This window comes from Rhynchophorus ferrugineus, unplaced genomic scaffold, assembly GCF_030347505.1.
Source record: "Rhynchophorus ferrugineus isolate W39M unplaced genomic scaffold, kcgeb_rfMv2 rfM9, whole genome shotgun sequence".
NCBI classification, from domain to species: domain Eukaryota; kingdom Metazoa; phylum Arthropoda; class Insecta; order Coleoptera; family Curculionidae; genus Rhynchophorus; species Rhynchophorus ferrugineus.
In genome coordinates this window covers 3,778,611-3,801,907 of record NW_027472588.1, presented here as the reverse complement: position 1 = coordinate 3,801,907, position 23,297 = coordinate 3,778,611, and the positions used below count along the sequence as shown (strand labels likewise).

The following is a 23,297-nucleotide window of genomic DNA, read 5'->3' as shown; positions in this document are numbered from 1 at the left end:
GCTGTGGAAGTGTAAAGTTACAAGGGGGTAGAGAAAAGAAAAGAGACGTCGTTGTGGTGGTCTCCTATAGCCGGGAACTGCATAGTATCAACCTACCAGCGTTGCTAAGCTATGACTTAGATGTAGGTGAATGCGTGGTGGTTTAAAGGCTTGTAGCGGTCGCTATATCATACCCTTCCTAATGGAGCTGTCGAGGAACGTACCTCCATGTGATTCAGGTTCCGGAGTGCACCCGCAATTACGCAATGAATCGCCTACAGACTGCTTATGCAACCTGAGCGAGGGGTCTTACGGGATCAGCTACCATCGAAGTTGTAGCAGGAGGTCGTTCATCTTGGGGCGTTCCGATTTGTTTGAGGGTACCTATAAGTGTAGTGCCTTACGTGTCTCGTTTGGTGAGGCAAGGGTGTTCATGTGTTGATGTTATGCACGATGGCCTTCTGTGGTTTTAGTCCATCAGGCTAATGTCGTGGGATTCCATTCTTCGTGCTATCCTTCCATGTACGTGTCTAGCACCTGTCGAGTGGTTTATGTTGAGTCGGTTTATCTGTTAAATACTTCGATCGATGTCGAGGTTACCAATTGTAGGACTTGTTTGTCGGGCCTGTCGATTGTTTGTCCGAATATTCACTACTATATTCTGGAAGGAATTCGCACGAGAACTGAAAACACTGATTGAATAAATACTTGTTTATTTCGATATTGAATTGGTACATGTGGCCGACGATAGAATGGACAAAAAAAGAAAGCGAGACGTCGTGATGGTCTATTGTAGCCGGAGGTCAGGTAAAGGAAGTACGATAAGTTACAAGCGCTGTAGAAGTGCACAGATACAAGGGGGTAGAGAAAAGAAAAGAGAGCGAGACGTCATCGTGGTGGTCTCTTATAGACGGGAACTGCATATATATATATATATATATATATATATATATATATATATATATATATATATATATATATATATATATATTTGGGATACCTTGGGTTTATTATGAGACTTACATGACCGATGATCTATTTATTGACTATAGTAGACACTTTCTTTAAATGAGAATCTTTTACCACAATTTACCAACGAAAACAAATATCATCCGGTCGATATTTTACGTGAGAAAGCAATATTTTCATAAAAACATACTTTATATTATATTCATTTAACTTATAACCTTCCAGACGAAAATCCTACATATTTTCAATGTTCACGAAATTTCAATCCAAATAACCAAACAGATATATATTACGAAATAAATTTACGTTTCATCTTATTCCACATATCCCGCTCGACTCGCAATATTTGCGTAGGGAATATATCGCCAAATCGATTTTAAATTAGAATAATGTATTTATCGATATAGTTTTTTCGTCTCGCTCTCTCCTTCTTCCTCGCTTCGTCGACCCGTCTCGTCTAGTCTGGATATTTTGGCAGAGTGTAAATATGTTTACGGCAGGTAATTTGTCTCCGGCCTACTTATAATCCCAAAATAAATCGCGCTCCTTAATTACCGCGACATATTTTTAAGTTTTTGTATATATGTGCACAAATATGTTTTATTAGCATATATTCTCGTATATTTTTGAATGATTTGGGATGCGATATCGATGGCCTCGATATCGATGGGATGCGATATTACTATGAGGGTTGCATTTTATATTTCGAGATTTACGATTTTGAATGTGAAATGGATACAAAATAATACGAACTCCTGACATATACACGATATTCGTTTATTAATATGATTTTGAATGGCTATTAGAATTTAAAATAGTTGCAATTCCTCGCGAAATATACTTGTAGTGTTATATTAATAGTTTCCGATATAATTTGTCCCTCTCTTGTAATAAAATGTCTGCCAATCGCTTCTGTGATGTTGGAAAGGGAAATCCACTTCTTGCTTTCTTTTATAAAACCCCCCATAACGGTTTAGTTAACAGGTCAATTGAAAATTCCTCGGCCTGACATATAGATGGCGCTAGTAGATTTAAATCCATATGTTTTTTAGTTAGCTCTAACCTTCAAAAGATGCGTGTACAAATTTGACAACTGATTTTTTGTAAATTACACCATTTTGAGTGAAGCAACTTTTGTTATTGTGAATAAAAATGGATAAAACGGAATTTCGCGTGTTGATAAAATATTGCTTTTTGAAGGAAAAAATACAGTTGATGCAAAAACTTGGTTTGATGGCAAGTTTCCGGGTATTATCCCAGAAAAATCAACCATCAAGGATTGTTATGCTAAGTTTAGACATGGTGCAATGAGCACCGAAGACGGTGAACGCAGTGGACGAGCAAAAGAGGTTGTGAACCGACGAAAACGACACAACATTCCACAAAATGATTTTGAATGACAGTAAATTGAAATTGAGTGAGTTACTCTAAAGATATCAACTGAACGTGTACATCATATATTTCAAGAATATTTGGGTATGAGAAAGCTCTCTGCAAAGCAGGTGCCGCGCTAGCTCACTTTTGACCAAAAACAACTACGAGTTGATGATTCGGAGCAGTGTTTGAAGATGATCAAGCGTAATAAACCCCGAGTTTTTGCGGTATGTGACAATGAATAAAACATGGCTCCATCATTTCATTCCGAAGTCCAATCGACAGTCATCCGAGTGGACTGCACACGATGAACCCTCTTCAAAGCGTGGGAAAACGCAACAGTCGGCTGGCAATATTATGGCGTCTGTATTTTAGGATAGGCATTGAATCATTTTCATTGACTACCTTGAAAAAGGAAGGACCATCAACACCGACTATTACATAGCGTTATTGGACCGTTCGAAGGACGAAATCGCCGAAAAGCGGCCATGTGAATTATAACCTACAATACTTACTTACATACGACTCGCTTTACTTACACAGGAGTGGTGTTGCCAGTATGCAACAAGATGATATTTACAAGATATTATTTTGTTTATACCTTGTATATATGTTGTTATACAATCTGTTCTGTGGCTATTAATTTTTCAAATATAATCTATAAAGTTTTGTAAATAGAATCTCTGGATCCATTAAGGATTTTTTGCCTCAGAACATGTATGTTAAAGTTCAGAAAGCTATTCCTGATATTTAAGATAATAAGGGTCAACTATGGACGATAAGATAAATGAGTTGTTATTTTACTGTATCAATTATGCCAATATTCTATTTGATTAGATTTAATAACAATAAAAATGCCTTGGACCAGTCAAAAGTTACATATTCGCATTATCAAAATGAAGAAGTATAACGTAAAGAAATTATAACGTAAATAAATCGGCAGCTACATCGGTTAAAAGCCACATTACTAGCTCGATACAACACCACTGTATATTAGGTGTATGACTTAGTCTTTACAATTTTTTCACCGAGATTAACCTTGTGTTTAAAAATCAAATATTCTCGCAAACTTTAAGTAAGTAAACTCTAATTTTAAAATGATTAGATGCTATAACATTTGCCACTTCTCAAATGCTTCTTCTTTTGTTCCTTATGTTTTATAAAACATGTAATTAGTATTCACACGAACGTTTTAGAATTGGTTATTTACAAGTTCGAGGACGCGAAATGTCGAAGGAGAAACCCTGTTAATTGGTTGTGATTCAACACAAATAGTCTCATGGTTAATTTAACCTGTTGGATGAAATGGAAACTGGAAAATCAAGAATTTGCTGTGCTCTAGGTACAAAGGTCTCTTGTTGGAAGTTGTAAGGATTCAGATCAATATATGGATACCAAAACTAAAAGAAAGTTTTCCTCTGTATCTGGCGGGATAAGAAGATAGTGCCTAATTACAATGTTCTGAAAGACTGTAACTGTGTAACAAAACAACTGGTTACAAATAATTATTGAGCAAACTAAGTCAACAATTGATCGCAGAAGCGTGTTACTAGGCTCCCAACTATCCCAAGAAGATTTGGCTCTATTCGATTATCATTTGTTCCAGTCCATGTAGCACCCCTTGATGTATAAACACCTTAAAATACGGCTCTACATGGGTAATTAAGTTTACAGTTTTGTTTACAACATTCGTATGTTAATGGAAAGATGAGGAAAAGTTATAGAATAAATATTTACCATAAGTTCCTAGTTATTTATTTTTTATATGAAATACATTTATCAAAAGAATTGTAAAAACCATGATAGATATATAATAATACATATAATAAACAAAATAGTAAAAGCAATTTCCGCAAGTAGAAATATGAATATTGTATTTTTAAAAATATAATTGATACAAAATGAAACGTTTGTTGTCTCAGTTACACCTTTTATGTTACAAAGAGCCTTCGACGATATTTCCATTAACTGCAATCACTCTCATTGGGTTCCTGTTCCGCATCTCATTCCTTTCCTCGCTGTCTAGATGCAACAGCGACACGGATTTTGCGAACATGCTTTTAGCCATGCTCAGCCTGTCATGAAAACCCATGGATTCCGATGACGACCTCGAGGTTGAGTTTGAGGGTACAGGTCTGGCTCGCTTTTTCTTCTGGAATATGTTGCAGGCGAATTTCAGTTCACATTTCAAAGCTTCCATGTATGAGAGCTGGAAAAAGTGTTTGGATATTTCGTTGTGTTCGTGTTCGGTGTTAAAACTTACGTGTTCCTCCACCGATACCCTTCGAGTGTGCCAGATAAACTCCAGAATGGCTATAAGAAAGGCTAGGGCAATCCCAAAGCCCAGCACTATGAAGATGCCGCCCACATTTGACAAAGCCAAGGATTCAGATTTGTCACCTGTGTCCTGTAAAGAGTTTGAATTCGTTATTTAGGTCTTACCTAAGTTCTTTAATAAGTGGATAAGAAATAAAATAGTTATAAATAAAAGTCAAATAATATGTATATTTTAGTATATTACTAGCGACCCGCCCCGGCTTCGCACGGGTGCAATGCTGATACTAAATTAAATACACTACAGAAAAAATATGAATGTTGTATATAAAAACATAGCGGCCCGCTCCGACTTTGCACGGGCATAAAATATATATGCCTATGTCACTCAATGAAAACATGATTAAAATCGATCCAGTATTTTTGGTTCATTCATTACTGCCCTTGGCCTGCACGCATTAAATTTGGAGTAAAACAATTCCTCTTCCCCTATACTTACTATGAAGATTTCCTGCTATCTTTGGAATATCTAAATTCATACAATTTTTATTACATTATACATTTTTAAACGCAAATTTTAAATTTGTAATATTTCCGAAAATATTTGTTTAATTTACATGCTGTAAGGAACCATATTGATCTATATTAATTGCACACTGTATTTAAGGTACTTAATTCGATAAGGATTAATGCCGTATTGCTTAAAATAGCTTCGTAAATAAGCCATTTTCTCACGTAAAAAGTAAACAATAAAAATGGTTAATGTGGGTTATCCCTAAAAGATAAACATATACCATCGCGGACTTTTTTGTAGACCTTTTTATGGTGTACAATACTGTAGTACATTAATTTGATCTAACTCGTAGGGTTAGGCAGCGTTTTTGCTAATTGCTAAATAAGCCTAAAAAAATAGGTTAATTTACGACATCACGTTAGAAACCTCTAAAATTAGCAATGTTGCCTTAGTATATTATGCATGTATTATACATATAAACCTTCCTCTTGAATCACTCTATCTATTGAAAAAAACCGCATCAAAATCCGTTGCGTAGTTTTAAAGATTTAAGCGCACATAGGGATATAGGGACAGAAAAGGCGACTTTGTTTAAAATGTATCACAGAAGAGTGGTTAGAGAGTTAAACCAAGCCAGGAGACTAAAACGTTAATTTATGTATTTAATGTATTCTATAATCACAATGTAATATTATTAGTTTTTTTCATGCATTTTAATATACACCTTGTAGGTAAATAACAAATTGCAGAACTTCTTTTATATAACAAAAAAACTACTAATATATTTAATATAAATAAAAAATGAAAGTAAACAATAAAACTAAATAATACCAGGGCCACTATTTATAATTCGGGAATTGGCAACACTGCTTTTATGTGAGTCCATCTGACGGTTTTATCGTAAAGTTTGATATTTTTGATGATATACGTACGCAGAATATTTTGTCGCACCGTGTATCGCTGATTTAGTGAATTCAATCGATGCTGTGTTTGAAATGATTAAGCCAGATCGTCATGTCACCTATTGTGAGATTGAGGCATCCCTAGGCATTAGTTCTACCAGCATATATGCGATTTTGCATGAATATTTAGCTGTGCGAAAGTTATATTCTGGTTGGATCCCACACAATTTGACAATGGCTCAAAAAAGGCTCATGTCGATTGGTGCAAAGAAACGCTTAACAAATTCAATTGCGGTACTTCGAAAGACTTTTATAGAATCATGACAGGTGACGAATCATGGATATAGTCATATGAGCCCGAAAGCAAGCAGCACTCGACTATATGAGTGTTTCAAGATGAACCAAATCCAACAAAATTTGTGCGCGCATGAAGCACTTCAAAGAAAATGGTGGCCTGTTTCTTCAGGAAACCTGGTCATATAGCAACAGTGCCTCTAGAGGATCGTGGAACAGTAAACTCTGATTGGTACACAACCATTTGTTTGCCAGAAGTCTTCGGTGAAATAAGGAAAACAAACAAGAGACACCGGATTGTTCTTCATCATGACAATGCGAGCTCTCACACGTCGTCTCAAACAAGAGACTATTTGAGCACTCAAAACATCGAATTGGTGGATCATCCGCCGTACAGCCCCGATTTGGCACCCAATGATTTCTTTTTGTTCCCATCCGTGAAGAATAAACTAAGTGGTCAACGAGTTTCATCGCCCGAAAAAGCTATTGAAGTATTCAGAATGGAATAAATGGAGTAATAAAAGTCTCTTTCATCGGCCGTAAAGTAAAAATAGAAGTATCATATCTTATAGAACACAAACCTTACTGATCAACTTTTTATAGCATAGTTTCGGCTGTTCTTAGAAAAAGTTCTTGAATAAAGCAAAAACACAATTCAATAAATAAATTGAGTAATATTAAAAAATTAATATGATTTCAATGATTCATGCAATGAATATGACATTGCAGAAAAGCATTTATCTATTATTTACTTCTTACATACTCTTGGACACGGTTCTCCTTCCCTCTCCTTCTTCCACCACTTCTCTTTTAGCTCGATCAGTTTTCCTGTCTCCTGCAGTTGTAATATAGCCGAATTGACCGAATGCCGATAGTCCGCATCTAAGAACATCATCATTAAGTCACCAAAAGCAACCAAAATTATTTATGCTAACTTAGTGGCATTCCTATGCCGTACGATTTTGAATCCAACAGTGTCCCAATTCTACGTAACTCGCATTTGCGCTCCATTTCGTACTCTATCCCGGTCGATTCCATGAAGAAGGCGTAGAGACCGTTCTTGGTGGACATAACCCTTTCCACTCCCTTGTCGTTGTTCTTTTCGAACACGGATTTTTCGTTCTTCATGTTGTGCCACATTTTTTGATATAGAGTGTCGTTTGAATTTGCAAAAAATGATTCTGTTGATCCTTTAGCAAGTAATCCTGCCAGAATATATATCAGAAAACACCTATTATTTTATATTATATCGTACCATATTTGATTTTTGACTGAGCTGCCAATTCTTCAACACTATCAACTGTAACATCAATTTTACCCATGGTTAAAAAAGCAGCTAAGTTGGCTACATAAGAACTGACGATGATCAAAGAGAAGATCCACCAAGCTCCTGTTATAGTCCTCGTTGGAGTTGATCTAAAAGATGTTATTAAAGAAGATGTAATCAGAAATAGTTAGAAACAAAATATCCAGTACACAGAGAAAATAGTAAGTTTAAATACCTACACCTAAAAATATACAATGTATAGAATTGAAACTGCCAACATAGTGTCCTTTAAATACGTTCTAACAAGAAGAATGGTTATGAACCTAATAAATGTTTCATTCAGACTACAATATATACCAAAACAGTGGGAGGTAGCTGAAGTAAGTACGATTCCCAAACCAGAAAAACTACCTTATGAAAGAGCGTCATAAACTAGAACTAGGATAAAAACAACTTGCTTGTTACTGTTAATTTACCAGATTGCTATAATAAATAATAAAAGAGAAGTTAGTAGAATTAATGATGAAAAGACCTGACCTTATTACAGAAAATGTTAAGTAATATAGACTCACTTCGGTAAAATATCGCAACCTTGGGTTGTGAACGAACCTACAGTCAACCACAAAAAGTTTTTTATGGTCCAAATGTTCTCTAGTTCCCTGGATTCATCGTCCCACGGTTTCGGGTTCTCCCATTCACGCGGTGCTAACCTGAAACACTCTTCTATCATCTAACATTCCAAAGGCGACTTTTTACCTTGCTACGAAAAACATGGTGATCGAAATCACCAAAGCCAGTGTCCAGATATAAAACCAAACGGTCCACGAAATCGGACGCATGAAGGCGTACATATTATCTACCTCTTCGGAGGCAGTTTCCTTATGGAGGATCCCGATGCCCAGGGTCATGAATGGCATACTGAAATCGATGATTTCCCGGCGCTGTGGGGTTATGGTGAAGTCGCAGATACCCAGGTCTGCTCTCTGTATCCGGGAAAAGGAAATTGATGTTTGGAAACAACAGGATTGTTATGCTTACTCGTTCTATTAAGTCATTAACTAAGTTGGCATATGAGTTGTCTTCAGTCAAGCGAAATTCAAAAGTTATATTCATGATTTTAGCTATCTCAGTGATCAAGTCCACGGAGTATCCGTAATATATTTTGTTTCCATAGCTATCTTCTCGTTTGGATAAATACGGTCGTCCTTCTCTGAAACATATATGAAATAAGGTCTAAGATTTTGATGTAATTGCTGTAAAATGAGAAACTACACTGAGAAATTGTATGTACGCTTAATTCCATGAAGTATTTTTCATCACTAACCATTATTTTTTCCATTATTTCAGTCAACGTTTAAAATCTATATTGGAAAAAGTCTACTCTATTCTTCTGTTATATTTTAGAGTCTTCTTTTTAATTGGTAAACAGAAAAGGTTTTATCTGAAGTGGTAATACTACTGGAGACCATCCCGGAATATATCCTGTCTTATCCAGCCTTGTTATGACCGAGACTGGATTTTCGTTGCCTGATTTTGCAATCTTACCTTAAGGACAATCACAATTATAAACCAACACAAACATAAATTTATGACCACGCGCCAGTATGATTCCAATTGGCGACTATCGCAGCAGTAGGGCCTGAACTGCTGCGATAGTCCTGCCGCCTCGACCTATGCTCCAACCACACTGGTAATTCTATTCTAACATAAGAGATTAATAATAAAAAAAAACTAGGTTCTTAGATGCTGAAGTCTAGTGGTGTCTAATGGCGTTTCTCAATCAAAATAAAAATCTTGCTCAATTCGATTTCTGAGAAATGAATGGATAAAATGAGAGCACTCAATTAGTAATCAGTATTCAGGATTCAGGTTATAATAAGTCTGTTATTCGTCTCAAATATTAATTGGATTTGTCAGAGTTCTTAATTGTTGCTTTTTAAAAACAATTCCGTTGTGAAAAAGCCGCAGTAAAAGCAGTGAATGCCAAAACCTACCTGGACGTAACTATAAAATTGTAATTCTTCATTCTTTTTCGCAGTTCCGCCTCTCTTTCCGTCGCGTTCCGTGTCAGATGTATCGACTCCGGATATTCCGATTTCCATATGGCGATAGGTTTTTCCGGCTTATTAATTTCGATCACCTCCAAGCTAAACTTGTCCCGTTTCCCCTCTCCAAGGGAAACGGGACCAGTTAGCGTTTCCTTCAGTTCAATCTACAAGAAAAACGAATTATCTGGGCGTTGAAGCGAAATAAACATAAACTGAAAGAGGTTTTTTTATAGTGTTAGAAGTCGAATAATTTTTTATTTTAAAGGTAATGTAAGAAACTTTCAGTTTGTAGCCTAATTTCTTTGAGTCTCTTTTTTAAAGAGTATAATGCTGGAGTTCTGAGGATATCGTTTGACTTGGTTATGAGGCCACCGTTATATGTGACAATAATTTCGCCATGGTGAATTCAATTATGGAGTACTATTAGCAAGAGTAAAATGGTTTCAAAATAAAGTGATTTTATAGTGAAAAGTAATAGTGAGTAATATAAAGAATGAGAACTAGTGAATACAGTGAGTAATAAAATAAAAAAAAGTTATTTTACATAAAATATAATGTAATGAGAATTATTGAAGGAACTGCCGAAATATTGGCATCTGATGGATTACCTGCTTGGATATAACAAGTCAATTAAAAGGTCCCCGGCCTACCAATATACACTGGTTATAGCGACCCTCCAATTTTTCCAATTTTTTCATTCGCCGAAAATTTTCTTCCCAGCGAGCAGTCTTTTGAGATCTGAGAACAGGAAATAGTCGCTGGGGGCCAGATCTGGAGAATACGGTGGATGAGGAAGCATAGATTTTTGGCATCGTTTTCACTGACTTGTTACACGGTGCATTGTCTTGGTGAAGCAGCAATTTCTTTTTCTTCAAATGATTTCGTCCTCCAAGAGGTCCACTAACGCTATATAATAGTCGCTGTTGATGGTCCTTCCTTTTTCAAGGTTGTCAATGAAAATTATTCCATGGGCATCCCAAAATAGAGACGCCATAACCTTGCCAGCCGACTGTTGCGTGTTTCCACGCTTTGCAGCGGGTTCATCGAGTGCAGTCCACTCGGATGACTTTCGATTGGACTTCGGAGTTAAATGATGGAGCCATGTTTCATCTATAGTCACATATATCTTTAGAGTGTCTGCTATTTCTTTCAATTTATGGTCATTTGAAAACATTTTGTGGATTTTTAAATGTTTTCGTCGCTAACAAACTCTTTTGGGCGTCCACTGCATTCACCGTCTTCGGTGCTCATTTCACCACCGTTTTTGCTTCAATTGTATTCTTTCCCTTAACCTTTTCCCAAAAAGCAATATTTTATCAACACGCGAAATTCCTTTTTATCGATTTTTCTCACAATAACAAAATTTGTTTCACTCAAACTGTTATAATTCACAAAGTAATGATCCGACAGCTGTCAAATTTATACACGCATCTTTTGAGGGTCGTTGTTGTTGTGCAGATAGAAATCATCCTAAAATAAGACTATGTACCGGTTAAAATCATACTTCAGAAAACGGACAGATTTCTGTCATAAAATCGAAGAATTCGAGCAGATTTTCAGGCGACGACACATCTTTCAATGAGTCAGGTATCAATTCTTCTAACAGTTAATAAATTCTGCATTTCACCAAAACATGGGAGACTGATATTGGTTCCTCATAGTTGGGAAACAGCTCTATTCGATTTATTTGGAATGAATGGATGAAATGGTAGTGACCAATCAGTAGCCTGTTTAATATTACTTGCAAATCCTTATTCCTTAAAGATATATCAAAGGAAAATAAGTAATTTTAATGGGCCAAAGTTTGTTTTCCTCTTCTAGCAGATGGTATTCAAGTTGCTCTACGCTATCTACCCTACCAACTTTAAATAGGTAAACTCTCTATGGCCTCATTGGCGAAGTCATCAGCCGATGAATTCCCAGCTAGACCCTTGTGACTGGGTATCTAGACGAATATGATGTTGATTCTTCGAGATATAACCAGACCGTATAATTTCAGGATCTCCACCACTAGCAGATGTGAGGAAAAAAAGATTATTGAATAGCTTGAAACGATTTTCATGAGTAAAACAATATAAGCTATGATTTAGCATGGCTACTAAGTGATATAATGAGGTTTATGGGTTCCTTTATTGTTATCACTACCCTGCACCTACTCCTATATGTAGAGCCTGTATATACAACCTCAGAATTCGAGTTGTCTATTCTTGGATAAATAAACGGATAAGTAAAAAATTCTACATACCTCTCGAATGATTTTTGTTAAATTTAGATCATCCTCGAAACCATCAGGGCTGAAGCAGTGTAGAAACTTTGGTGATATCTCTGCCCCAATGGATTTTAACTTATTTATTGTAGTAGCGATTAACATCAACGCATCATGAAACAATGCCGTTTCAACCGTCAATGTGCCTGGGTCCATATCCGGATAATATTCCTCCACGATGGCTTGGAATCCAGGTTGCATGGGATCAAATAATCGAACAGTGGTGATGTTGGCTAGAGTGTTTAATGTTGAATAGTCTAAAGTATGAGCGTTCTATAATAAAGCGTAGGTAGACATGATACTGGTACAACTTTCTATAGTTTTACCATGGATGTCAGGAAAAAACTGGTGGAGAAATCCGACAATAATTTGACTTCTTTTGCTTGTACCAGGATATCCATAATATGGTGCTCCTGGCAATCTAAAATTATTCTGGAAATTGAGGAGGTTCTAATTTTTTTCAGTATAGATCTGAAATAATATTTTATAGTTTGTAACGGTACTATTACCAAACTATATTGAACAATACCTGTTATCCATATCATTACTCAGTTTCTGTATAAATATGTTATCTTTGGCTTGTCCTTTATCATACTCGTGTAGTTTCAGAACTTCCTGAAGCTTCAAAAGACCGTCGTCTGTTTCGTAGAGAATTGCCATATTTTTCCAATCAAAGCTTTCTACTATTTTCGCCATGCCCTGAAATCGTTTCAGTCTTAACACATTTTTGCTTGCCTTTAAGACTAAAATAGTCATTTTATTATTACCAGTGATAACAGATCGGCATCAGGATACAAATTAAATACATTTTCTGGGTATAAGTCACTTTTGGGATGCCAGTTGGTTATGAAATAGGGAACACGTAAATAATCAAATACCGATTCCAGAGTTTTGGATGAAATGTGACCGCTGGGGCCGAAAGCGCCCATAATACGCTCTTCGTCTGCTATAAAGTCGCATGCCGCCACTGTTGCTTCAAAGAGAGTTTCTTCTGACACGGAAATTGGTTCAGTGTCAACCAGTTCTATTGTCTCATCTATATTGTCACGTATGATATTCCAGTTGATGGGGATTGTTTGTTGATTCTCGTCAAAAAATAGTCCTGAAAATTTTTTAATGTATCACTTTATATTAATAATAAAATAAATAAAACTTTAGTTAGCATTAAGTGTTAAATAATTGGTACACTAAATTCAAGTACCATGGAGAGATAACGATTGATATCGAAGTGGAGAGATATTCAAATGGAAGGTAGACAATTAGTTGTACTACGGTGTATATTAACAAATCCGAAGTTAGATTCCCAACACAGAAAAGTATTACGTGATGTTTTAAATTCTACTATATTTTTAAATCTGAAACTGGTTGACTTAAGCTACTAAAAAAGAAATACAACTAATAAGTTTTCCGTTGAATTACTCGTTCACAAGTATCTAAACATTTGCAAGAATTTTTTTCTGTTTTAGACGTTTAATATTATTATTTACATTCAAAATCCTATACATTTTCGTGTTGACATAGTTGTGGAATCTTCTTTGGTGGGAATCGGCAAATTTTCTGATAGTGTCCGTAACAATCTTTACTTGTGCGTCGTAATGGAAGTCACAAACTGTTAGATATCAAGGTCTATTCACAATATAATTCAGTATTTCATTTTGTAACCTATCCTCACTTAAACATTGGAGTCACTGGAGTAAAATCATAGCTAAATTCCATAGCTTTACATTAGTCCCAGTACTCGTTTTCACTGACTTGTGACAGGGTGAATTGTCTTTGTGAAGCAGCACTTAGCACTTAGTTTTTCTTCAAGAGTGGCCAATTTTCGGCGATTTCGTCCTTCAAACGGTCCAATAAGGCTATGTAATAGTCGCTATTGATGGTCTTTCCTTTTTCAAGGTAGTCGATTAAAATTAATCCATGCGCATCCCATAACCTTGCCAGCCGACTGTTGCGTTTGGAGGGAATTGATTGTCTGCAGTCTACTCGAATGACTGTTGATTGGACTTCGGAGTGAAATGATGGAGCCATATTTCATCCATTGTCACTTATCGATGCAAATTCTCGGGATTATTACGTTTGATTACCTTCAAACATTGCTCCGAGTCATCAACTCGTCGCTCTTTTTGGTCAAAAGTGAGCTCGCGCGGCACCCACTTAGCACAGAGCTTCCTCATATCCAAATATTCGTGAATTATATAATGTACACGTTCAATTGATATGTTTAGAGTCTCTGCCATAGCATTCAATTTCAATTTACGGTCATTCAAAATTAATTTGGGGATTTTTTAAATGTTTTCGTTGGTAACAACCTCTAACTCTACTGACATTCAAAGGAATCAAATAATTTGATTTCAGTGTTGTAAGATGCATTTAATAGAAAAACAGTAGTGTAAAAACATAAACATTGTTGAGATGCCGGAGAGAAAACAAGGTTGTAAATTAAATACAATTTATTTCCTCTCTTCATCTCAATACATTATTCAATCAATTCAACTCAATACTTTCTTCAATCAATTTACCTCAATATTTTCTTCAACCAATTTAACTCAATACTTTCTTCAATCAATTCAATTCAATACTTTCTTCAATAAATTCAACTCAATACCTTCATCAATCAGTTCAATACTTTCTTCTTCTCCATTCTCAACAACACACTCTCAACAATACTTTCTTCTTCCCATTTCAGCCTTTTCCCTCGTTGTCAATGTAAAAAACTTTTCTCTCGTTGTCGGTGTACAGTGTTTTATCGTTGGAGCTCCTCCATCGAGTGGTGGTGATGGACAAGGCCGGTCCAAGAAACCCTTTTCTTTACCCCGATTCGTTGAGAATATGGGGGTGGGAAACGCTATTCCAGCTAGCAACTAGGAACTGATAAAACATATGCGTTTCGGGCTCTCTAAGGAATTCCCGAAAGTTCCACGATTTCGGGTTTTCTTAATATTTATGGTTAATGGCGCCATAGGGAGTCTTCTACGTGGTATAATTTCTGACACGTTTCGTCTAGCCTCGATATGCGAACCCCCATTATCCGAAATATTCGTCAACGAGCGGATGGGATTCCTCTTTGTTGAACACGTATGTTCTCTTTACTCGGTACCTTTTCTGGTTAGCTAATTTCACCAGACGTTCAATAGAATGCGATGTTATATTTTGTATCAAGCCATAATTCTTTTTCTATGTCATAAATAATAAGAACATCAGTTAACTATACAACCGAAATAATTGTACAATTAACGTAAAATTAAATTTACAAGACTGCCCCATAATACAAAAAAAAAATTGCATTGCAACATACTGCCCGCCTTGAACCATTAGGTTCAATATAGTAATAGTACTAATAAGAATTCCTAATTCTAAAACCACACTGCTTTCTTAAACCTATATACATGTAATTACGTCCGAACAAACATTATTACACTATTATACTAATATAGGGTTGATATATCCTCCTAGATAAACATCTAAATTTAAGTTAATGTAAAGACAAATTGTGGGTTACTAGACAACGACTACTAACAATGTGATACATTTTTTTGAAAAATTCGCCGCGTCAGAAAAGGAAACGAACAACGCTATGAACCAAAAGCATTAAAACAAATACTATATTTTTAATGATTTATCCCATTTTGTATTATATATTCATAGCTCAAATAGGACAACGCCTGTGGGACCAGCTTGCAAAATAAGTCCTGTGACAATTCCAACCTAGAAATTCGTAACTATGCGAACGTTTTTGTGTCCGGTTTTTCGAAATCGCCAGACCGGCTATTAATAGCGAAATGCATCACAACGAAATTCCCACTAGCATTTCATAGATACTTTTCCCGGTTCAAAATAAATTTAAAATAGATCGGGAAAATACCTGGAAGGTTACCGTCGATGTGCACCGAAAGTAGTCCAACTTACCCATTCGGAAACTCTCTTTGGCCGCACTGAAATAGTTTCCGTCGGCTAAACACAACAAAATCCCGATGTATATGATCGTGTTCATCGTAAACACTGCGTCGTGATTGATTCAAAACATTCGAGCTTGGGGGCGAGACAGAATGCGAGGAAAAAAATACCTCCCACGGTTTAGCCAAACGGCGATGAAAACTGGAGCGACGGATCTATCTTTGTAGGCATTTCTTTGCTTATCAACGCGGTTTTGGTAGAGCGCCAATTCGTCGTTGTTAAAAATAAATAAACTGTTGCGGTTAAGTCATCGATTCTGATACGTAATTTTAATAACTGGATTTCTCCAGCACTGGCCAATGTCGTGCCACAAATTATGGAAACATAGTAGGGGAACTACTATATATAAGTGGAACCGCAAAATAGATACATGTAACAGATCAATTGAAATTGAAAATTCCCGCCCTGACACATAGATGGCGCTACTAGAATTAAATCCATATGTTTTTCAGTTAGCCCTAACCCTCAAAATATGGGTGTATACATTTGACAGTTGTCGGATCATTAGGTTGTGAATTATAGCATTTTGAGTGAAGCAACTTTTGTTATTGTGAAAAAACTGCATAAAAAGGAATTTTGCGTGTTGATAAATATTGCTATAAGGGAAAAAATAAGTTGAAGTAAAAACTTGGCTTGATGCCGAGTTTCCGGACACTGCCCCAGGAAAATCAACCACCAAGAATTGGTATGCTAAGTTTAGACGTGGTGAAATGAGCGCCGAAGACGGTGAATGCAGTGGACGCACAAAAGAGGTTGTTACCAACGAAAACATTAAAAAAATCTACAAAATGATTTTGACCGGCCGTAAATTGAAATTTAATGAAATAGCAGACACTCTAAAGATATCAACTGAACGTGTACATCATATCAATCACGAATGTATGAGTATATAATGTAAAGATAATGAAGGTTGATGGAAAAAGGTAGATGTTGGAATAACTATCGATTAGTTTCTGTTAATCATAACATTTATTAATAATTCATTGCAGACATATAGTTCTTCATACTGAAAACAGCAAATGTTTTATTCCTAGTGCAGAATTAGTGTTGTCGTCTAACTTCAAGGGTAACTACCATGGAGAAATGAACCGTAACTTGTTTTTGCATTTGATTTGAAAATCAGCTTTTAATGAACTTGGAGGAACCATCAATTATTGTTATGGGCAATGTACCATATCATTATACACTGGTAGAGAATATCCCAACAAGTGCATCAACAAAAGGTTGCAATTAAGGAATGGCTTAAAGCACATAAAATAAATTTTGAGGAAACCAGATTAAAAAATGAACTAATTATTAATAAGGAAGCTCGAGCTTCATTTCAACTGTATCTCTTTCTATGTTTATTTTGTTTGTTTGTTTTATTTCTATATTTTATTTCCAAATTATTGGGTTTTATTTCAATCAAATACCAGCGGAGACGCGTTAGTTTTGATGTTTTTGATTATTAGTCTTCATTATTGTATCTTAGATAGTTCCTGATCTTATTCTTACAGCTTAATCTTTCTTGGAACGCTATTCAGCCATAATTAGAGATACTATCAAGGTTCTAGACAAAATAGTTCATAGAGGGAAATTTATTTTATATACTTAATGAAACTCTACATATCTCCGCCGTACTTTGTTGAAGTCTGTGTCTCGCCATTTTCAATTCGCGTAATTGGACTATCTCTCAAAATGTAAATTCCGAACTAAATGCTTTAATTTAACAGACTCCGCTTTCTTTTACCCCGCGAAAAAGGCCGAACGATTGCCGGTCGACGGAATAGTTCTTGTTTTCCAATGCAAATTAAAAGCGGAAGGAGACGCGAGCTTGAGGGAAAAAACGAACGCGGCGGGTAAGACGTGACAAAGTCGGAAACAAACGACTGGAAAGATTGATGGTCTCCCGCTGACGTACCAATTCTAAACTAGAAATAAATTAATAGTGTTGCCGTTTTGAATTTTACTTAGTTTTTTAGGTCGAGTCCTGTCCTCCCCCTACACTAACGGCGGATGATATGCAGTATGTCGTTCATAAAATATAGAATGCGATCTCTCATTAGTAACACAAGAAAACTTCTTTGGGCGCGCTAAGCGGGAATACTTATTATAGAAGGAAATAAAAAATAGCAGTTTTTTTAATCATAATATAGCAATTAGGGTTTATCTGGAATGGACTCTGGACGGTCCTCAACATTAAGCTTACCGACTGGCGAGTGACCAACTTAGAAATCATACCAGAAGACATCCGGTCTTAACGAGCCTGGTTACTAGTGTGACTGGGATCATTTTCCTTGTCGGATCTGATACTCTTGCCTAACAATCACACACGTTAAACAATCACAAACATAAATTTACGACTATGCAACTGTCGGCTTTACTACTGCGACAACCAAGCTGACACATTAGTAGTTTAATAAAATAAATTATTTAAATATTACTTTACATTCGCATAAAATATTTTATATTTTAAAAAGCGTTATTTAACTTGACAACTGACGACTAATTTTCTAATTGTACATTGCTACTGCCTTAACTATTATAAACTAATACACTGTAAATTAAAAAATATTTTGTCCAAAATATACTTGAAAAAACAATATTTACATTGATATATGAACCTTCCCTGAACTTCCATAAATATTTTAAACCGTCAATTAACAAATTGCTACAGCCGTTCCTAATTTTTAGTGAGACTATTAAAGAGCAATTCATGTTTGTATACATAGAAGAGGAGGATATAATACAAAAAAACTGGCTGTTGTATATTTTGAATCAATTTCTTTGTCGCAAAACAGCAGTAAACCTACGTGATATGAATTTGCGTCGCCATGTTGCCGCATCAGGTCTGAGTTTTAGACCATTTTGACTTTGACATATAACAAAATTCTAATCCAAATAAAATAAAGAATAAAAATTGATTTTAAAATTATAGTACATCTAATGCATACATTATCAAAGAATTTAAAACTACAATTAATTATACAGCCACAATAATTTATAGGTTAGAGTTGTTTTATTATAATTGTATATCTGAGTAATGTATTGTACAGATAGCATATTTACCTTTTACGCTTAGTTCTTTTTTCCTTCGATGCAATGTTTTCTTGTAAAGTTATTTTGATATTACTGTATACTGTCCTTTAGTTGTTTCCTTTTTCATTGCCCTGTCTTGGGAATTGTCAGCATTGAATAATAAACCAACATTCATAAAGTTTTATTCAACCAGTGTAATTTTCAGAATCACTACTCAAATGAGTAATTAAGCGGCTAATTTCCAATCTAACAAAAACTTGCTCACGATTCCAGCATTTGTCAATTCCTTCCTCAATGTTTTTAATCAAGCTCATCCAAACCGAAGGTGCTATCGTCGACAATATTTCTTTCCATAAATCCAGACAGTTCTGGCTTGAATATCTTTCTCGACTTGAATGTCTATATTAATAATTCTTTGTAATACCCCATATCAACTAAATTGGATTAAATATGCAGTGATAGGGAGGAAGGCGTACTACTCTGTAGCCATAACGTTCAGCAATCTGATCTACCATGTATATTTTCTTAGGCTTATTTCTAAAAAAGTAAAATAATTCTTACGGTTTTTATACATTTCGTATATTTGATCAGTGATACAGCAAACATCAAGCTGATCTTCATTCTTCATTATTATTGCATAAAGACGGTTTTCTTTTAGTGAATTTAAGGTAATATGGTTTTTTATTTTTTGAGAGATTTTAGTGACCGTGTCCGTACTAATATTCAGTGCACCTGCAAAACGCGAAAATTATTTTCGATAAAAACCGCGGGGACTTTAAATTTATTAAAACAAAGCGTTAAAAAGTTTGCCAGTTTATAACCTGTAAATATAATATTTTTTTACGACGACTTTTGACTTTTGTAGGCTCATTTGGTTATATGTTCGAACTTACCAAACAGCACTCTATCTCTATTTAAATAGAATAAAATGAGAAGGAAAATATTGTAAGGAAAAAATTTGATAAAGTTTGGCACGTGACTGTGAAACGAATTAACAATTTCCGACAGGCACATCTTGATGACGTACGTCACTACTGTTCTCAATAGACTATAGCCTCACTGTCGCTATCCATGAAATATCTGAAATTAAAAACCATAAATATTCATCGAATTTTATACAGGCACAGGTGAGAGCCCGATGGAAAAATCTGAATTTCAGTTGATCGAAGGTAAACGGAAAAAGAGGACGTATTGATGGAACAACAGCCGCGGGAGAAAGGTTTCATTCGTATTCGAACCCGGACCCTCAGCGCAATGCGTACGGCCACCCGACGTAGCCACGTCGCCGGCACAAGTCCGGGGATTCGAGCGCGCGAACCCCCGAAAGAATTAGGGACTTTTGTTTTAAAATACTTTTGTTTATTTACGGTTTCGTTGGGGTCGGGTATAATTTATTCTTGCGGAATGGCTTCATAGGAGGGAGCGGCTTTATTTTACGTATTTATTTAGCGTTACTGGCGTAGATACCGGATGATAAATAGCGATTGTTTATTTATTTATTTGTTTTCTGCTTTTTTTCCGTGCCTTCTTCTTTCCTCCTCGGTTTTTTTTTCAGAGCTCGAAATAAATTATTGCAAATACGAACGACAATAAAGAACAAAATATATAACATAGACATTATGGTACATATAAAGCATATATTATCGAAGGACTTAAAATTACAGTTAATTATATAAGTAGGGTTGTGTTTTGTTATATTTTCATTGAAATCTTTTCCACACCACCTATAAGTAGAGTTCTAGGCTCATTTTTTAAGAGCTAATACATATAATTAACAGTTGTATATATCACTACATAGTATAAAACAAAGTCGCCTTTTCTGTCCCTATATCCCTATGTGCGCTTAAATCTTTAAAACTACGCAACGGATTTTGATGCGGTTTTTTTCAATAGATAGAGTGATTCAAGAGGAAGGTTTATATGTATAATACATGCATAATATACTAAGGCAACATTGCTAATTTTAGAGGTTTCTAACGTGATGTCGTAAATTAACCTACTTTTTTAAGCTTATTTAGCAATTAGCAAAAACGCTGCCTAACCCTACGAGTTAGATCAAATTAATGTACTACAGTATTGTACACCATAAAAAGGTCTACAAAAAAGTTCTGGATGGTATATGTTTATCTTTTAGGGATAACCCACATTAACCATTTTTATTGTTTACTTTTTACGTGAGAAAATGGCTTATTTACGAAGCTATTTTAAGCAATACGGCATTAATCCTTATCGAATTAAGTACCTTAAATACAGTGTGCAATTAATATAGATCAATATGGTTCCTTACAGCATGTAAATTAAACAAATATTTTCGGAGATATTACAAATTTAAAATTTGCGTTTAAAAATGTGTAATGTAATAAAAATTGTATGAATTTAGATATTCCAAAGATAGCAGGAAATCTTCATAGTAAGTATAGGGGAAGAGGAATTGTTTTACTCCAAATTTAATGCGTGCAGGCCAAGGGCAGTAATGAATGAACCAAAAATACTGGATCGATTTTAATCATGTTTTCATTGAGTGACATAGGCATATATATTTTATGCCCGTGCAAAGTCGGAGCGGGCCGCTATGTTTTTATATACAACGTTCATATTTTTTCTGTAGTGTATTTAATTTAGTATCAGCATTGCACCCGTGCGAAGCCGGGGCGGGTCGCTAGTAAAATATATTTTACTTTCATTAGAGAGCATATTTACATTTTACGCTTAATTCTTGTTTCCTTCGGTACACTGTTTCCTTGTAAAGTCATCTTGATATTACTGTATTTCTCCTTAGTTTGTTCTCTCACTATCTGTATACATTTTTCTTGATAAAACTAGATGTAATCACTGCATTCTCTCTAATGCATTTACCATATCTTTAAAACAGTTACTATGTTTGCTCTCCGAACACATTTTAAGCAAATTCTCATGTATATTCTGAACAATTTCACACATATCTGCACAGATAAATCTTTCACGTTTTACAGTACGATTTCCTACATTTATCATGTATTAGTTATATAACTATATATATCAACCCTTAGTTGTTTTCGCTCTCATCGCCCTGTCTTGGAAATTGTCGACATCGAATCATAATCCCATACTCAGAAAACTTAATTTTCAATCTGTCTAATATTTGTTCACAATTCCATCATTTGTCAATTTCTTCTTGAATGCGTCTTACCGAGTTGCAAACCGAAGGTGTTATTAACCATTCCTGTTTCCAGCATGAGAATTATTAATAATTGTCGATTGTTATTCCAACGTTTACCTTTTTCCATTAAGTTATGTTGTCCTAACATTATTTTTATTATTACCTTGTCATGAGTGGCCATACATACACAAATTGAAATAATAAGTCTTCCTTGATTGTATTCCATTAAAAGCAATATCTGGAAGTTTCATTAGACCTCTTCGTTAGTTACCTTTACACCCTTTAAATTCTATATTACCAAACAGTGTATGAAGAGATGTTCTACATCCCTCAAAGAGCTGCATATCTCTAAGATTTCTATGGATACTCCACACTAAGATTTCCTTCGGAAATAATTGTATTACATTATGTTTATATCGAAAACACTACTCATTATTTTTTATACATTTCAAATACTTGATCTCGGATAGAGCTAACATCAAGTTCGCTTTGATTCCCGTGGCCATACTGTTCTCCAAACCTTTCTCCGTCTGATTACTGTTAGATCAGCGATTCACTTCTTGTGATAAAAAGATACATGTTCTTTCGAGATGGAATCCGTAAGTTGCTTGAAAGATGGGAAAAGTAACGAGTATCGATGGACAATAGTTTGAATAAAAGCTAATTGTACCAATTTTTGAAATAAAACGTCAAACAAAACTGATTTATATGCCTAATATTAGTCTATAAAATGCTTCAAATAGAGAAAAACGGTGGTTCTTTGTACGTGTTTGGGTTGAGATGAACACCAGAATTTGAACGATTCATTCATTTAAAACATCAATGTAACGACGATGACTTAGTCACCCCCGGCTCTGTCGAAATCAACCCATCGTCGACGTTTGATGTCGAAAAATTCCACGCGAAAAACCACCTCACCCCCTTCTGGCCCGTATCGGCTTCAAAGGACTATCGCCGACAGCTAATAACCACTACGATGGGAGGGCGTCAGCGTCCACACGACGTCGGCGTCCCGACGCTGGTCCGTCCGTCCGTCCATCCCGACCGCAAAAACAATTACAGAACCAATTATGGACGGGCGAATATTAAAAGCAGAAATCAAAGCTGTACAGATTTAGATAATGCCATTAGGTCCCTCGTGTTCATCCAACTATCCATTACCCATTGTAGACTGTTCCGTGGAGCGTGCAAGCTTGGTGTACTCGAGCTTGTTTCTTTGATCCCTTAACAGCTATATATATATATATATATATATATATATATATATATATATATATATATATATATATATATATATAT

General features: G+C 35.5%; 1 protein-coding gene and 1 long non-coding RNA gene across 3 annotated transcripts in view; both read right to left on the bottom strand.

Annotated features, from left to right (window-relative positions):
- The window catches only part of LOC143202557 (uncharacterized), a 75,050-nt gene that overhangs the window by 21,843 nt on the left and 29,910 nt on the right, over positions 1-23,297 (bottom strand). The gene's annotated exons all lie outside the window — the stretch shown is intronic.
- On the bottom strand, positions 4,074-15,972 carry LOC143202553 (glutamate receptor ionotropic, kainate 2). Of its 2 annotated transcripts, none has more exons than XR_013007185.1 (14): positions 15,794-15,972; positions 12,655-12,989; positions 12,417-12,586; positions 12,214-12,358; positions 11,867-12,160; positions 9,568-9,785; positions 8,612-8,783; positions 8,330-8,556; positions 8,146-8,283; positions 7,562-7,722; positions 7,242-7,511; positions 7,066-7,188; positions 4,586-4,729; positions 4,074-4,531 (listed from the first exon to the last, which is right to left on the bottom strand). XR_013007185.1 is itself a non-coding variant. In XM_076414156.1 (14 exons), exons 1-14 carry the CDS (start codon positions 15,876-15,878, stop codon positions 4,259-4,261), a joined length of 2,751 nt encoding a protein of 916 aa, XP_076270271.1. In that variant the 5' UTR covers positions 15,879-15,969; the 3' UTR covers positions 4,074-4,258. The 2 variants fall into 2 exon arrangements, 1 of the variants encoding a protein (XP_076270271.1); XM_076414156.1 differs by having other exon boundaries at positions 7,070-7,188; positions 15,794-15,969.

What these genes read in the sequence shown, in the direction of transcription:
- LOC143202553 (XM_076414156.1), bottom strand. Translation starts at nt 15,878, where the DNA reads ATGAACACGATCATATACATCGGGATTTTGTTGTGTTTAGCCGACGGA. An exon ending in GTTTTTTCCTGACATCCATG is followed by an intron (nt 12,161 to 12,213) that starts GTAAAACTATAG and finishes GCTTTATTATAG; the next exon opens with AACGCTCATACTTTAGACTA. An exon ending in GGGTATCGGTGGAGGAACAC is followed by an intron (nt 4,532 to 4,585) that starts GTAAGTTTTAAC and finishes CACTTTTTCCAG; the next exon opens with CTCTCATACATGGAAGCTTT.